Source organism: Hesperophylax consimilis, chromosome 19, assembly GCF_061612785.1.
Source record: "Hesperophylax consimilis isolate HC1 chromosome 19, BYU_Hcon_1.0, whole genome shotgun sequence".
Classification (NCBI taxonomy): domain Eukaryota; kingdom Metazoa; phylum Arthropoda; class Insecta; order Trichoptera; family Limnephilidae; genus Hesperophylax; species Hesperophylax consimilis.
In genome coordinates this window covers 9,731,488-9,748,841 of record NC_142854.1, presented here as the reverse complement: position 1 = coordinate 9,748,841, position 17,354 = coordinate 9,731,488, and the positions used below count along the sequence as shown (strand labels likewise).

Below are 17,354 nucleotides of genomic sequence, written 5' to 3'. Positions count from 1 at the left end.
AGTAATATAGGTGAATAATGTTGGCGACTTTTTGTGGTTTCATACTAATAATGATTCGGCTCTTTTCGACTTGTTTCTATTATCAATGGTTTTATAATTACTTTAATTTGCATAGTAAATAATGTAATATTTTCTCATTTCCAGCATCTGAAGATCAAATTCGACGAGTCCCTCACCAGAACCTTTGAATACCCCTCCGAGGCCTCCCTCGGCGAGGAGCTGCTCTTCACGAGTCCTGCTTCAGCCGCCCCCGCACCACCCATAGGTAAACACACCAACAGACGACCGCTTCTCTATCTAAATACCTTTAAAACACACCCGGCATGACCTATGTTTCGTCTGTACAATGATCTGTTAACAGACGATTGCACAGTCTAATTAAGTATGTTTGGACTCCGCCCCAGAGGTATAGGGGTAGCTTATTCAAAATGTTTAGTTCTAATGACATCATGTTTAGTTCGACACAGGTGTACCCTAGTGAGACAGATGTCGATAAATACAAGTAAAAACCTTTATATTGATAAATAAATAAATAAAAATTTAAAAAAAAAAAAAATGGCAGTTAGAACCATGTCATAGCAACAAGTGAACAACTCGAAGTTGTGAACTAAAATCGTACATGGTTACATAAATAGCTTATTTTGTCACAAATGGTACATTTAAAATAGGTATTAAAATAATACAGATAAATAGACCAGTTTTTCTTACAAGTATTCAGCAATGGTTTATTTAAAATTGTAATTAATAGAATATACGTAAATAAAATAGTTGTTTTTACAAATATTTAACAAAGATCCAGAACAAAATTTGGTTTGCTTGAAGGGACCATTCTACGGAGGAATCTTTATTCTATGAGCTATACTGTTTAACTTTATGTCTGAATTCATACTGAGCGGGTTTTGGCTCGGGGATTGCACACACACAGATCCCGCGAGCCATTGGCTCGGGGATTCGCCCCATTTGGTCGAGCCAAGCCATGGCTTTTTGGACTCGCCAAATATCAAGCGGAGCCTGCAAAGCCTAGTCATGCCACCTTAGTTTGCCCACACACAATGAGTTTTGGCTCTGCCATGTGTGTCCAGCTTTAGATTCCGAGAATCACAACAATTTGTGTTAAAATGTTTAAATTGTTTTTTCAGTCTATCAAAAGAGGAAAAAAAACATCTTCATCACTCTGTCCTTCTCCAGTGCTAAATACCCACTCAATTCAGAGTCCATAGTTTAAATGCTATCAGTAAAAACACTAATTATTTAATTAACATTGAATCATTTTAATCCTATTGAAAATTATCACAGTTGTTCTAGTTGAATCATCTCTCAAAAATCTATACAAAGTTCACAGATCCCCTGATAATTTTTGACACACGCAGTTAATAAACAAGAACTTTTTGTATTGATTTTTGAATTTTTTTAAAATTATCACAATTTATTATGGTGCACTACAATACCCCCCAAAAAAAATTAATTGGTACCCCAAAGTGGGGTGACTTTGACAATTTTTAACTTTGAAACTAATTTAGTTTCATTGTTATAAAAAACATTTCTGTCAGAATTTTTTATGTCATATTTATTTCACATGCTTAAAATTATCAATATATATATATTTTTTAAATTTGTATGACTGTGTTTGGGGAGTCTAAAAAAATAAATCTCCTTTCGGAGAGGGGTGACTTTGATGTACCATTATTTATTAGCTTATTTGATTACGTTTAAAAAAATATTGTTAAAAGTAAACTGGGAGTTTTAATATTCAACTAAGTTTGTACATTATATCAATAGACACTGATATACAATACAATATAAAGACACAAAACTACTTATTATTACAGTTTTCTCTGTCTAAAAATATCTAAAAAAAGACAGCTTCACAATTGACAAAATGTTCTAATATAACTAAAAATTAACTAATTTGACACTTATTTAACCACTCGGAACATTAGAACGTCAAAAGACGTAAATATGATAATTGCGGTCAAGACATTAGTACGTCTTTTCACGTAAACGCGCGAGATTTTACAAAAATCGATTTATTTCCATCACTAGTATACGGATTGCCATGATTTAAAAAACAGAGTATCGATAATGAATAACGCTACGCGTCTGTCTTCAAGAATATCTATGGAATTTAGAGGTGCATTATCTAAGTCGATTGAATCTGTCATCTTGTTCGTTCATAATTTATTGCGTTTCTAAATAATTTATTAAAAATATTTTAGTTTGGACGGTTAATATTTTGAGGTGACTAATAGTTTTTAATTATATTTCTTCAATATATAAAGTGTTATTTCTTTATGATACTCAGAAAAAAGTACATTTTTCACAGCTTTGAAATAATGGTCAGCGATTTTTACATATTTTTGACGTTTTCAGAAAATGTATATTTAGAAACGCAAATATTTACGTATAACAAAACAATACGATAGTGAATTTCATAATCTTTCCAAAACATTTTTTAGAATGAGGCTACGTTTCCCAAAACGTGAGTTATGAAGCTTTTAACAAAACTCGTGAATAACACAAAAATTTTTACTTTTTGACAGTTCGCAAAGGAACACAAAGTAAATAAAAGTCTTTTTCTGAGAGGTTAAAGTCGCCCCCCGATTCAAAAGTCTCCCCGTATTATTTTAGCTACCTTGGTAAATACCCAAATATTGGTACCCATTTTTATCACATCAAGGAACTTTATATTGTTGTAATTTATTTTATTATTGCAACGAGTAGCTATGCGTATTATCATAAGGTGTGTTGTATTTCTCCTCGGAGCTATATTTTATGGATAATATTAGATTCTAGCAAATAGATTACAATGAAGTAAGTGTAATCTTATCTGGGGATGACGCAAAAACAAGTTATTTGTAGTGACGGTGTAGAATCAATATCGCTCACTTCCTGCAATTGATTTATCAGAATTTCATCAATACGTAATTGGTGAAGATGGTAGAGTCAGCTCATGTTTACAAGATCGTCACTAAAATTATTATTATTATTATCGTTTTATAATGTTATATATAGTGACTGCTAGGTCTTCTAGAATTCTTCTTTTCTTTGTCCAATTTCTCCCTCCAGATTGTAAAATGTATTTTGTGTGTTTGGTCCGCCATGACTGTACTCGTTGTTAATAGAGACAATGAAAGATGTGGCATGGAAGCATGCCAACTATCGCTGAGCTGCGACCAAACCGTATCGACTATCAAAGTGACTACACAATGAAAGTTATGCGTTTGGTGTGATTTAAAAACCAAAGATAGATGCGATTTGCAGTAGTATTGGTCAATCATGTTGGCGACACTTTTGTGTGTACAGGTTCATGCTATTAATGTTTTATGGCTTATCTCCCTTGTTGATATTATCTATATGTGTCCCTTTTGACACGTCGATTTACTTAGTGCTTATCCCTTTAAAAACCTTCCACACAATATCAGTTACCCTACTGCTGACAGCTCTGTTATAACCACTCTATGTCTTTTACAAAGAAAGTCCATGAGAAAGATTACAACAGATCATTTTGTCGTTGAACCTCCTTGTATACACCCTGTATAATCATGTAAGTGGCTAGTTCTCACCCCCGCTTCTCCCTCAGGTGTGGGGGGATCCCTGTCCAACTACACCCCCTCCAAGGTGTCCCTGCAGGCAGACTCCTTCCAGCTGGGGGTCACGCGCACCCAGTCTCAGCCAGGCGGAGAAGTGGCCCGCAACGGGAACACCAACGGCACCAGCAAGGGGACCAACGGAGGTGCAAATCAATCTGTTATTACTATACTTCACCTAACAAGATTAACTAAAACACATTGACTTTGGGATCAGAGCAATGAGGTCGTCTCTTAATTTATTTATTTTTGATGAAAATATATTATATTTAAAGTATTATTAACGACAGTAAAATTAGCATAAAGTTATGAGCTTTCAATGTGAACTTCGGTAAAACCTGCACAATGGTGTGACGTGACATCGCACGAGACATAAATCATTACAATTCTTAATATTGCGTGTTTACCATGATGTCAGAAGCTGTTCATTCATCCGCAAATAACAAAATTTGGACCGCTTACATCTTAGGTACTATTCGGTATTTTACAAAAATTAAAAAAAAAATTCCTCAGCGTGCTCTTATTAAAACAATATATTTGTAAAAAAACATGAAATTTCACTGTAGGAGACGACCTCAATGTATAACCTCCTGACTTTGAATGCAGAAAAACCTCATCATCTCTAAATTGTATAAAAAAAGACACTATCCGTGTCTATTTGTACGCTTAGTTCTTCTAAACTACGCAATGAATTTTGATAGGGTTTTCTGTATCATTTAGAGAATTTCTTCCGGCAGGTTTATATATATATAATACATGCACATTATATTTGGTGACTGGATAAATCATGAAAATGATAATTCATCACATCTTTAAAAAGTTATACAGGGTGTCCGGAAACTCGTAGTACAAGCGGGAAACTGGTGAATCTACATCACATTTGGAGTCGATTTTGTAGTATATTTTTTTTTTATTTGAGCTTTCGTTATCGAGTAAATCGAGTTTGAAGTTGATTTTTTTTTTTTTTTTTTTTTTTTTTTAATCAAATTCTTATAAATTATTACTGAAGATCAAAGTACCCAACTAATTAAAACTATTTGAAAGTAAAACAAATGAAGAAACTCGGATTTGAAGCATTATTTTGAAATCACCCTTCATTTAAACCGGTGTAATCATAAAATATTTCTGCTCTGCAGGGTTAAAACATCTATTATTCAACCCTAAACACCAGAAAAAACTTTAACCCTAAAATAGCCGAAAAATATTTTTTTTTGTTTTTTTTTTTTTTTTGAAAATGCTCAAATCAAAAAACTTTATGTTTTTTTGGGTTCCCCATGTGGTGTAGATTCTCCAGTTTCCCGCTTGTACTACGAGTTTCCGGACACCGTGTATAAAGTCATGCAAAGTGATGAAACAAAAACTTTATTAACTGAGTTAAGTAGGTTAGGTTAAGTTAGGTTAAAAAAAATTCATCGTTTTTAATGACTTTATATCACTTTTTCAAAGTGTGTTGAATAGTCACTGTGTTGAGTTAGCATCGAACCTTATACTTACAGGTGGGTACATGTCGGCTAGTTTTCATTATAAACTAAGCGTACAAACAGACAGACGATAGCGACTTTGTTTTACACTATTTAGAGATAACCTTAGTCATTCAATAATCATTTGGGCTTTGAGGTACCATTCGGGTTTCAGAAGAACCTAATTTTTAAATAACTATTTGTGTTATATAACCTAAGGTCTTAAAGGACCATTTGACATTTGGATAACCTTCTCATTATTATTATAAATAACCTTAGTCATTCAATAACCATTTCGACTTTAGGGAACCATTTGGGTTTCGGAAGAACCTAATGTTTAAATAATCTAAGGTTTTACGGGACCATTTGGTCTTAGGATAACCTTGTCAATTTTATTATTAATCTAGACTTTTTATTACTGGCCGGTTAGTGGCTAAATTGAAAATTACGCCCGGCTCTTACCAGGCGTCATGGGCTCAATTCAAATGATCAACATCTTCTGCTTATAAATATGGTAGTAGAAGTTTTTCAAATATTGTCAGATTGGGTTTTAGATTACTATCATTTTTCAATAACCATTTGTTTTAGTTAACCCAATTCAATAACTCTATTTGCGCTATGAATGGCCATTTTAAATAACACCAACATTCACTTATCATTTTAAATACGTACCTCAATAACACTAACTGACCGCACATTTACTAAATAGTGTTTGACATAGAAAAGATAAACCAATAAGTGTGATCTATACTGACTTGAAACAAAACTGATGTCGCCAAATTGAATAAGGCCTTTGTAATCTCAGGCGATCAGCTAGTGATTATCAGTTAAAGAAAGAATTTATATATTTCAAAATGAAGTAGGATAAATTGAGCTTACTCTGGGCACCACAACATCCTGCTATCGGTTTATCTTGTCTTTGATGTGTGTGCAATATAATATCCCCTCAAATGTAATGTTCATCGTGTCTCAATCGTAATGAATGAAGGGTCTCATAATTTCCAGACGCTGCCAGCAGTTTGGAAGACTCATCTGTAGAGATGAACTCTCTGGACAATGTGAAGCCCTGCGATGAAGACGTCTCCCACACCTGGAGCCACGAGACCCACAAAGGAGACGGAGACCTCCTGTTTTGAAGTCAAGATGGCGTCGACATCTCGGAACTGAAGTCAACTCACACTTAAAAGTTAAAGAGGCATCAAACCCAAAAATTTTAGACTGCAGGTCATGAAACTCTTAACTTGTGGAGATGGCCCCTATTTATAAAGTCACGTAGCACTTTATAAAGATAATGGCCTCTTTTTGTATTGTGATAACATGATATACGATAGTGATGGCCTCTGTGAATCATGAACTCAATACATATATTCTAAAATATTGAATTCATAAAACCTGCATAAGTAACCTATTCTTATGAATACGTACTAAGATGATGATGATGATGGCCTCTTTTTCGGTATCATGAAATAAATATAAGATTGATCTTTTTGTAGTCACAAAATCCCGAAGGGGAAAATTAGCCTCTTTTTGGAAATCAATCGGTACCCAGAAAGACGACAGTGACCTCATTTTAATCCGAAAGGGTGTGGTGATCTCCTTGGAAATCACTAAACCCAGAAAGACGACAGTGACCTCATTTTAATCCGAAAGGGTGTGGTGATCTCCTTGGAAATCACGAAACCCAGAAAGACGACAGTGACCTCATTTTAATCCGAAAGGGTGTGGTGATCTCCTTGGAAATCACTAAACCCAGAAAGACGACAGTGGCCTCATTTTAATCCGAAAGGGTGTGGTGATCTCCTTGGAAATCACTAAACCCAGAAAGACGACAGTGGCCTCATTTTAATCCGAAAGGGTGTGGTGATCTCCTTGGAAATCACTAAACCCAGAAAGACGACAGTGGCCTCATTTTAAACCGAAAGGGTGTGGTGATCTCCTTGGAAATCACTAAACCCAGAAAGACGACAGTGGCCTCATTTTAATCCGAAAGGGCGTGGTGATCTCCTTGGAAATCACTAAACCCAGAAAGACGACAGTGACCTCATTTTAATCCGAAAGGGTGTGGTGATCTCCTTGGAAACTTTTTAAACCCAAAAAAGCAAAGTCACGAAACCCCAAAAGGTGACGGTGACATTTTTATACAGTCGTAAAACCCAGAAATGTGTCAGTTGCGTATGGTTCTGATGTCGAATAGCCATAATTGTACATACGTCATAATCCTCGTAATACGCTAGAATATAACAAATAAGTGCAACGCTTAAACGCCGGGATACGCAAATAATGCTTTATCATAAGTATGCGATAATCTCTGTTGGGGAGTGCATTATAATGACTTTATCATTACTTTTTGTAAATATTTTGTAAGTTATTGAATACGCAATTATCGTGCTACTTCAGCTTGTGATGTTTTCACTCTATAAAATGAATTTAGTTTCACGTTGATGAAATTACTATAATAGGTATAATTATTTTTTTACAATTTTAATTTTTAAGTATTTTTGCTAGTTTTCTGAAGGTATGGCTGTATCGCAAGCATTTTATTTTTCCCATACATACATTCTAATATTTATTATCTGGTGTGAATTTCAAGACTAATTTTTTTTAAACTATTAATAATACAATAGTATTATGACATTTTGATTTCAATTTAAAAAAGACTTGAATTTTTGTAATAATAATTTTAAATTTCTCTTTATTTGAAGCGCTAGCTTGAATTTGACATGATTGTAAAATATTTATCATTTTAATTATATTCTGTATTTAAAAAATATAAAATTTTTTGTTTCTTAAAATATTGTTGATATTTGAGAAACCCATTGAGATTATGGTCAAATTTTTAGCTTGTACGGCACTTTCAAGGTTATGTCTCTCTTCCTGTTAATACTAAATAGTAATTTGAGTGAACGCACGAAAGCGCAATTCTAAAATTATAATTACATTCCTTCGCTATCTGTTCCATGACTTAAAAAACCTTTTGATTCCGTGTTAGAAAAATCATAATGGAAATTTCATTAGTACTTACCTCATGTTACAACCCTAAACAAATCTATTGTATCGAGAATGGTTTGACTTTTGAATGTGATAGAGTGCCAAGTTTTGAAAAATTCGACTTAATTAATGTTTCTTTAGTCCAAAATGATGTTTATATTTTTTTAGAAAAATAATTTTGGTATGAAGATTTTCATGAAATTTCAGTTCTTGAAAATCTTCATATGAAAAAAAGCTACAACAACATCAATAATACCATTTTTTGTAATATTAGCACTCTATTACACCCAAAAGTCACGAGTTGCCACTGATAATGCCGACAGAACTTTTAAAAAAATGTGATAAAATGCCGGACATGATATCACAAAATTCCACCATTATTTAAAAATGCCTTTTTAAATTAGATTTTGTAACAGTTTATTTCTCATGATCGAACTGTCAGATTTTTCTATATTTTTAATATGTAGAATGATTGAATCCGCAAATGGTTGTATCGTGAAGCGATTGCATCTGGTAGATTTTCCAAGGTTTTTGTATATGTATTTCTTATCAGTAGGCATTGTCAATATTTTCTCTAAATGTTTAAGCGATATATTGTATTATGTCAAACAGAGTCTGATTTTGTATTAATCAAAAATTTACCTGCGGTGATTTCGAATTCTGAAAACTAACCAATTATTACTAACATATCGAAAATTTTGTATGCATTTATACAAAGTTTTTATAACTTTTTTTACAATACAATAAATTCCACAAAATTAGACTGTTTTTGTAATGGTTGTTTAAAATGGCAGTTTGTGCCAATTAGTGTATAATAACATGTATGAAAGTTTTCAATTTGTTTACTTTGAAAAATAGCTTTGAATGTCTGTAAAGGTTTAGCGACAAATATCATTAATTAATCTAATTGAGATTGTACATTGTTAATGAACTTTATCTCTAACATCCATTTCTGTAAGTAGGACCAAACCTTTGTCAGTTGAGGTCCATCTTCAGTACTACGTGCTTTCATACAAGCGTTCAGTTTCATCACGGACTTAGCTTTTGTATTGTTATTAACTGATATTTTTAAAACATGCAAAACGGGGACAATATTAATCAAATTTTTGAACCCATCCCATGTACAAAATACAATTGAATAATTATTATTTGTCATGGTAATAATACATATTATATCTTGCTGTCAATATGGTTAGATTTGGGTATCTTGGGTCCGGCCTGTCAAACCTTGATGTATTGCAATAACAATGCCTGAATTATTCTTTTATAATTCTGCTAGTACGTAAAATGGCTTTAAAATTGTATTATATAAGTTTTGCTCATTGTGTTTAATTGCATAATTTATTTGAGGATAAAATAAAGGAGCCAAATTCCTCGCAAATCACATCAGTACTTGTATATAATATCAGTATGTTAATTTAATTAAATGTAGGATAATTATTTATAATTAGGTTTCTTATTCATTGTGTATGAATGTCATTATCTATGCTTTTAGTAATATTATCTTTGAAATACATAATATTTAAGTGAGAAAACGTAGACAAATACTATATTCCTTATTGATGCATTTATTGTTTTCCGTGTTTTAAAAAAAATTTATATTGATAGCAACACTAAACTTCTCTGTGTTAGACCATTGATATGAAATACTATGCTAGAAAAGTTCTCAGTCATTTTAATGTCATTTTAATCACATTGTAATAACTGAGAAGCTCCTAGAGAAATAATGTATTTTATATCAATGTGATTCACAATCATTTTTCGAAACCATTCCAAAAAATTATAGTTTTTAAAAATGCCATTTCAAAATGAAAACGCAATAACATTAAAAAGCGAAGATTTCCTTTTATTATAAAATATAAATAAATATAATTAGCAATAATTATGATTATTATTTGTAAAGTCATTTTTTTAATATTACATAGCGTTAATTAATTAAAATAACATTTATGTTTATTTTTCAGCAGTCCATTAATAATTATTCTTTTCGTTAATATTTTAACCAAGAAGCCTTTTCAAAAGTCCAATTATACGCATTTATAATCTGTCGTCAAAAATTAATAAATCCAATCGCTAATTTTAAACATATTAATAACAAAATATCTTAAGTTATGAGCTTTGAAAGTAAACTTGGGTAATACGACCGCTGAAATGTCACGAGACACAATTCACAACGGCTCTCGGTGGACCTTCGCTCACAGTATTTACCGTGAATTACCTACGTATTTTATGTATCGTGACTTTTCACGCTTATCGGCCAGCCGGCGACATTCTCCTAAGATATCATCAACAGTTATTCGGTATTTTCAAAAGTTCTGTATTTAGCTGGCTCTAATTCGGGGGCTTAGAATCAAAGGGGCCTAGCTACAAAAACTGGTGTTTCGAGTTAAGCTTGGTTTTGGTAATGCATTTATTAGTGACACAAAGCTCTATCTCGTACATACAGCCGTTTAAGAGATACAGTTGGCGATATGAGCATTCCAATCTTTATTTGCATTTATCTCGAAACTATGTTTTAGAAGATGGGCCCCTGTGGTCCTAAACCCCCGAATTAATATGATATATTTGTAATTAACATGAAATTTCGCCGCAGGAGGCAACCTGACTGCAACATCCTCAGCTTTTATTTTTTCTCTGATTTACGCAAATTAACCTAACCAAACTATTTATTTTTCTAAATGAATCGAATCACAAGAGAAGTTTTTAAGGGTTTTATTATAAATGATATATGAAAAAATTTGTCACAGAGGTTAGGCATTTTTCTATTTAGTTTCTTAAATATTACACATAAGAGCAGAGAATATGAAAAAAATCATTGTTCAACTTATGCCTAAAAATTCAAGTGTATAATTTCCCTACTGAATTAATTGAGTGGAGTTGTTTTCTTTGTATATAGCTTTTTAAATATAATCACTTCTGACGATTCTGTCTTTTGTTATCGATTCGCGCTCGTAGGAGAATAATTGATCAACCAGAATGATAAACAATACAAAACGGGTCCAATACAAACTGGGACTTTTTTTTGAATTGTGGGCCGATCTAAGGGTTTTCTATCTGACGTAGTTTTTCGATAATATTATTTACATTGCCTTTTACCCTTTGTGTATCAAATACTACAGAATAATTAAAGTTGTTTTCGAAGATTAATTATTTATCAGGCTTTTTATTTCAAAAGAGTAAAAAAGACAAAAAAAAACTTATTAAAACTTGTCCATAAAAACTTCAGTAAAAATTGTGCCTAATCGGTAGGTCATCATTTTTCCTCAGAGTTTTCACTCTTTCCAACAATCAAATCAGCATATTGAATTTAGATTAAAAGTTTACCAATAAAAAAAAACCACATTTTTCTTCAGTGGGTGAACCGATGAATTCGAAGCAAATCTCAAAAAAATTATTTTAACTTCTAAGTTCGTATATTGTTACACTAAGGGTTGAATGGATGTAACCGCTTGTATAATCTGGGGCAATTAGTATTGCCGCCCTTGGCAAGTCATTTGCCAAAAAGGTGATATGCGCATATGATTTTATTTAGTTTTACCCTTTAGAACTTCTGATATTGTACTGCCTCCCTTTACTCATAAGTAATGTACTATTTATAAAGTGATATAATTAATAAATGATTTCAAATATGATCTACCCTTTTTTTCATTATAACTACTTTTTTTCAGATTAACCAGAATAAATTATAATCCATATTTCGATTAGAGGCGCTACTGCATACTAATATCTCGTCGAAACTTGTTCCACTATTAGAATGCGATAAGCAGTGTGCTTAGAACGGATTCGGTAGTTTTAGTTAGAGCGATGGGAGAGTTGGAGGTCAGTTGAAGGTAAAAAAGCAGAAACTATTTTTTCACTTCATGTCTCATCTAAACATAATATATCAATGTGAAAACAACTTGTATTTGGCAATCTGTACTTTTGCATAATAATATTATATTTGTATATAGAATAAAGGAAATAGTACTATTTCTATTTTTCATACTGTTCATGTTGGACTTCCACTATATGTAATGATTTTAAAACTTTTATCCACTTTTTTTTATTCAATACTGTTACCGCTTCCAGTCTGTCATGGCCATCTTCAAACTGGTACAATTTTTATCTTTTATCAATTTTTTATTTTATTCAATTATTCCCTATGTAGTAAATAAATCAATAAAACCATTTTAAATTTGTCTCAATGCCAATAATAACCAAACAATCGGAAATTTTATTTTGTATTTCATAAAAAAAGATCGATAATCAAGTGCGCCTTTTAGTCCTTTAGTTTACATTTTTGTCAACGAATGGCGTTAGTACATACTAGTATGTCATTCATAACTTTTCATAACTAAATATGATAAGTGATCATGGTGTCCCACTTGTGTCTATCAACGCAGTGGCCTAAGTATGGCGGGACCACATTCAAAAGATACGGTACGTCTTTGTATGAAATTTTATGTTTTTGTTTTTATAAACATCTAAGAGTGTTGACACACGAGGATTTGTTTTCATATTGTGGAGAATAATCTGTTCTGTCTATATAGTCCAATAAATCATGCCAGAATGCTATAATTTGACATTTAATTGCGTGTATAGGTATTTGAAAATATGTACCGCGTACGGGTATAGATAAAACGGAGCAAATTAACGCGTTCATTAAGACAGAGATCCTGAGTTCGATTCCCAGTTGAGACCGTTAATTTTGTATTTTTCTGTGCCTATTATCTTATTATCTTGTTCTATATCATGTTTTGTTTAGATTTATTAATATCATCTTAAATCATAATAAATTATTAAGAATTCAACAACCTTTCATTGGAATATCGTCTTAATAAAAATATAACTTAACCAATCATTAACCATTTAAAAACTAGATAGGTACTTAAAGTTAAAATATCAATAAATTCTAAATATCTTTTAACGATATGAAATGCAAAATCAGGATATAACAATACATTCTGATATGATTTGAGTTTTTCACAGCCAAAAGTATAAATATCTTGAATAATTTTTGGTTATTATGCCATATTGAGCTTTCCCCTTCTTTAGTCAATGTTTTGGACAGCATTACATGTCCATGATCAGGGCAGATGAAACAAAATGTTGGTTAAAGAAGGAGGAAGCGCAACACGGCGTAATAAAACAAAAATTAATAATAAAAATTCAATACTGTTTAATGTAATTTCAATAAAATCATTTTATCACCCCTGATACCCCAAAAATTTTATATATATATATTTATATATATCTATACCGTAGCTTAAGGCGATGCCATACGTAGTAATGGAAAATCATGTGTTTTTGGTTTGAAAATTTGGTTACCTAGAAATGTTTCAGGTGTTTTAATACTGCGAGTATAATACATCTTGGACTTTGAAATAATCGAGTATTTTTTAGATAAGTCTTTTTATAAGCCCAGAAAAAAATAATGTGTAAGGCCTATGAAAACTGCTTTAAAGTTCAAAATCTCCTACTTACGAACCCATTTTCGGTTATGATTTCATTGTATAATGTGGCAAATTAAGTTATTTATAAAATGATCGAAAAAAAAATTAAATATTTATGCCTGAACATCCACAAAATAAAATAAAAGGCACTTTTTGGCCATGTTTTTTTCATGCATAAATCAAAACAGGCGGATGGTGTTAAGCAGGAATTTAAACCTTATCGCCATCTACGTAAGGGTTATTATTGATAGCGGCTCAATTTAAAATCTTACACGACGTAGTGCATCGCCTTAAGAAAAAATTACCAGCACAAAATACAAGTCACTAAAGGTCATAAATAAGAAAGTGAAAATAAGTTTAAAATTTTTAATAAATAATTACTATTTCTAAGACAATATCGAGGATGATTAGGTAGGTACTGGCTTAATAAAATTCAATTTGTTATCATTGGGCATGTTCCTACCTACATAAAAATCATAATTTCGATATTTGAATTCCTTTTTTCAAATATGTAATTTATGATTTCTAATTTTAACATGTTCAATGTTTGACACATAAAAATACTAGATTAGAAATGTCGAATTTTTTATAGACCATGTAAATTATTATCTGTTTTAATAACTTAAGTTCGCCCTGTGTCAGTTAATCAACAGTCATGCTTAGTGTTGGATCCTTCTTTAAATTTCATAAACGATTCAGGCACAATGTTTACCTTGGAAAGACATTATCCAACAATTTGTCAAAAATTTTCAAAAGATATTATGCAGATGAATCGAGTTCTTTGGGTTGTCCCGATGCATTTACTCCGCCAAAAATATCTACGAAGGAGGTCCGAAACGAACCTATTTTGCAATACTTGAGTTGTTCTTGCGAAAGAACCGATCTGGAATCTTTCATCAGTAGGCTATCTTGTCCCATCACTGATATTCCAATTGTAATCGGTGACGAAGAGATCAAGATGGAAAGAGCTGAATATCAATACTCTCCCTACGACCATCAAACCAAAGTAGCCAGATTTTACTTGGCCGACGGTGAGACAATAAAGCGAGCGATAAGGAACTGCACGCAGATGCAGAAGGTTTGGGATAAGTTCCGTTGGGAAGACAGGATTAAGATTTTCGAAAAGGCGACGGAGTTGGCTGCCGGGCCTTATAGACAAAAGCTCAATGCCGCCACAATGATCGGACAGGGAAAGACTGCTATACAAGCGGAGATTGATTCCGCTTGCGAATTTATAGACTTCCTTAATTTCAACTGCGCTTATTTGATTGAGATTCTCAAATATCAACCGCTCTCACCTGAACCGGAGATAACCAAAAACTTTTATAGACTCCGAGGCTGCGAAGGCTTCTGGGCCGCCATCGCACCGTTTAACTTTACGGCCATCGGAGGTAATCTGGCTTCCTCGCCGGTACTGATGGGAAACTCCGTGCTGTGGAAACCGTGCCACACGGCTATGCTGTCTAGCTGGGTGATGTTCGAGATCTTCCGAGAAGCTGGACTTCCACCCGGAGTGTTGAATTTTTGTCCCGCTGACGGACCGGAATTCGGAGATACCATCACGGCTTCTCCTCACCTCGCCGGCATCAACTTCACCGGTTCTACCAAAGTGTATAATCGACTACTGACGCAAGTCGCTACGAACATCGAAAGTTATCGCAACTATCCCCGATTGATCGGTGAACTCGGTGGAAAAAATTTCCACTTTGTTCATCCAACTGCGGAAGTTTGCACCGTCCTTAACAACACCATTCGCTCGGCTTACGAGTATTCTGGACAGAAATGCTCCGCATGCTCTATCATCTACGTACCATATTGCTTGTACAACGATCTGAGGTGTCAACTGATCACATTGATCGACTCTTTGATGATTTGCCACCCAACACAATTCAACGCTTTCACATCAGCCGTGATAGACAAAAACGCTTTCGACAGGATTGTATCGTACATAGAATTCGCCAAGACTTGCAACGAGCTTGAAATACTTACGGGTGGCTGTTACGATGAAACAATCGGTTACTACATCGAGCCCACGTTGATCCTCTGTCATAATCACAACAACAAAATAATGAAGGAGGAGGTATTCGGTCCTGTTCTGACGATGTATGTTTACAATGAGTACGAGATAGACAATGTTTTAGAGATGATAGCTAAAGATGCTCCTTACGCCTTGACGGGTGCTGTGTTTGCCCAAGACCCTGCATTCATCACGCAAGCCATGAGTATGTTCAAGATGTGCGCCGGAAACTTCTACGTAAATGACAAATGTACAGGGGCTGTTGTAGGCCAACAGCCCTTTGGAGGAACGAGACGCTCGGGTACCAATGATAAATCTGGTGGGCCACACTACCTTCTGAGGTTTGCTAATGGGCAGTCCATCAAACAGACCTTCACTCCGCTGTGCGATTACTCTTACCCGTACATGTGCTGCTAAATTGGTTTTAAAATAAAAATCACACTTTTATATTATGTACGTAGTCAAAATCTTTTCAAATGTTCAAAGTACTGTGAATGTAATGAGAATACTGATTATTTGTTATTTTGTCTGAATTTTAACATTTTTGTGAATTTCATCTAATCAATTTTACTGTAGGTATGTTTCCACAACTTGATAAAAATTATTTCAAATAATATTGAAGTTTAAAAGTCTATCAAGTGTTAAAATTTTTGATTGCCTTTTTAAATTTTATACAAACAATAAATGTCTGGGCTTTAAAATAATGATCTTTGTGGATTAAAAAAAAACAACTTTTTCATTAATAATAATAAGTGTTTTTCTTTTTTGTAACAAATATATATGATGATATCCTCACCGGGATCTCCCGTGGTGAGGATTTCATTTACATAAATATATTACATGGTGTTTTTTGTTCAATTGAGTGGCTTCGGTTTCAGTTTGTTTTGGTGTCAGAATATTTGCTATTTCTGATATCCCTATGTTTTGTGTCCAGCTTTTTATTTGAGATTTAACTGTTAAAATATTGTTGTGAGTTTGAATGAGAGTGGGATTTTGTTGTAGAGTTTAGTTAATTTGTCAGTTTCTCTTTTGGCCACCTGCATAGATAAGCATGCTGATCTTTAATGATTCTTGAAAGCCAAAACATTAAATGGAAAACCTTGTAAGTAGCCTTTCTGTTTTAGAACAATGCTGCTTGAAAGAGAGATAAGGATAAATAATAATAATTATTATTATGATTATGATTTTATAGTACTTTGTTCACCTTATCAGTTGCGCAAAAGAGATAAATAAACATTTGCTGACCCCCAAACAACTAACCTTGATAAGCGTGGGAAAATTACACTATCATTATTTATTGTTATTATAATGAAAACAATTTAAAGTCATTACCTTATTCATATATCTATGGTAAGATACATGAATAAAATTATTATTTTTATTTCAGATACTGGAGGAATCAACAAACTCTCTCTTTGTATAAAACATTGAATAGAGAAATGTATTTTATTTGGTCAATACTTTTATATGATCATTGAACCAAGGGATCTATATTGCCACCCGATTGTATGATTGTACGAAGGCTGGTTAAGAAATTACTCTAGGTTGTATTTAAAACTAAAAAAATCAGGATATGATAAACGATTTATGAACTTAAGGTGATGCACTACGTCGTGTAATATTTTGAATCGAGCCGCTATCAATAATACACCTTACGTAGATGGTTATAAGGTTTAAATTCCCGCTTAACACCATCCACCTGTTTTGATTTATGCAAGAAAAAATCATGGCCAAAAAGTGCCTTTTATTTTATTTTGTGGATGTTCAGGCACAAATATTTAAATGTTTTTCGATCATTTTATAAATAACATAATTCGCCACATTAAAACAATAAAACCATAACCGAAAATGGGTTCTTAAGTAGGAGATT

The 17,354-nt window shown here is 33.0% G+C and overlaps 1 protein-coding gene and 1 pseudogene across 1 annotated transcript in view; both read left to right on the top strand.

Annotated features, from left to right (window-relative positions):
* Positions 1–11,667, top strand: part of bif (protein phosphatase 1-binding protein bifocal) — a 144,499-nt gene extending 132,832 nt beyond the window's left edge. The window contains exons 4-6 of the mRNA XM_089643163.1: positions 145–265; positions 3,581–3,733; positions 6,053–11,667. Of these exons, the coding sequence (XP_089499289.1) occupies positions 145–265; positions 3,581–3,733; positions 6,053–6,183 (405 nt within the window). The 3' untranslated portion in view covers positions 6,184–11,667. The remainder of the gene's footprint in view (positions 1–144; positions 266–3,580; positions 3,734–6,052) is intronic.
* Positions 11,668–11,839: 172 nt separating this feature from the next.
* LOC149414787 (delta-1-pyrroline-5-carboxylate dehydrogenase, mitochondrial pseudogene) lies at positions 11,840–15,923 on the top strand (annotated as a pseudogene).
* The last annotated feature ends 1,431 nt before the right edge of the window (positions 15,924–17,354 follow it).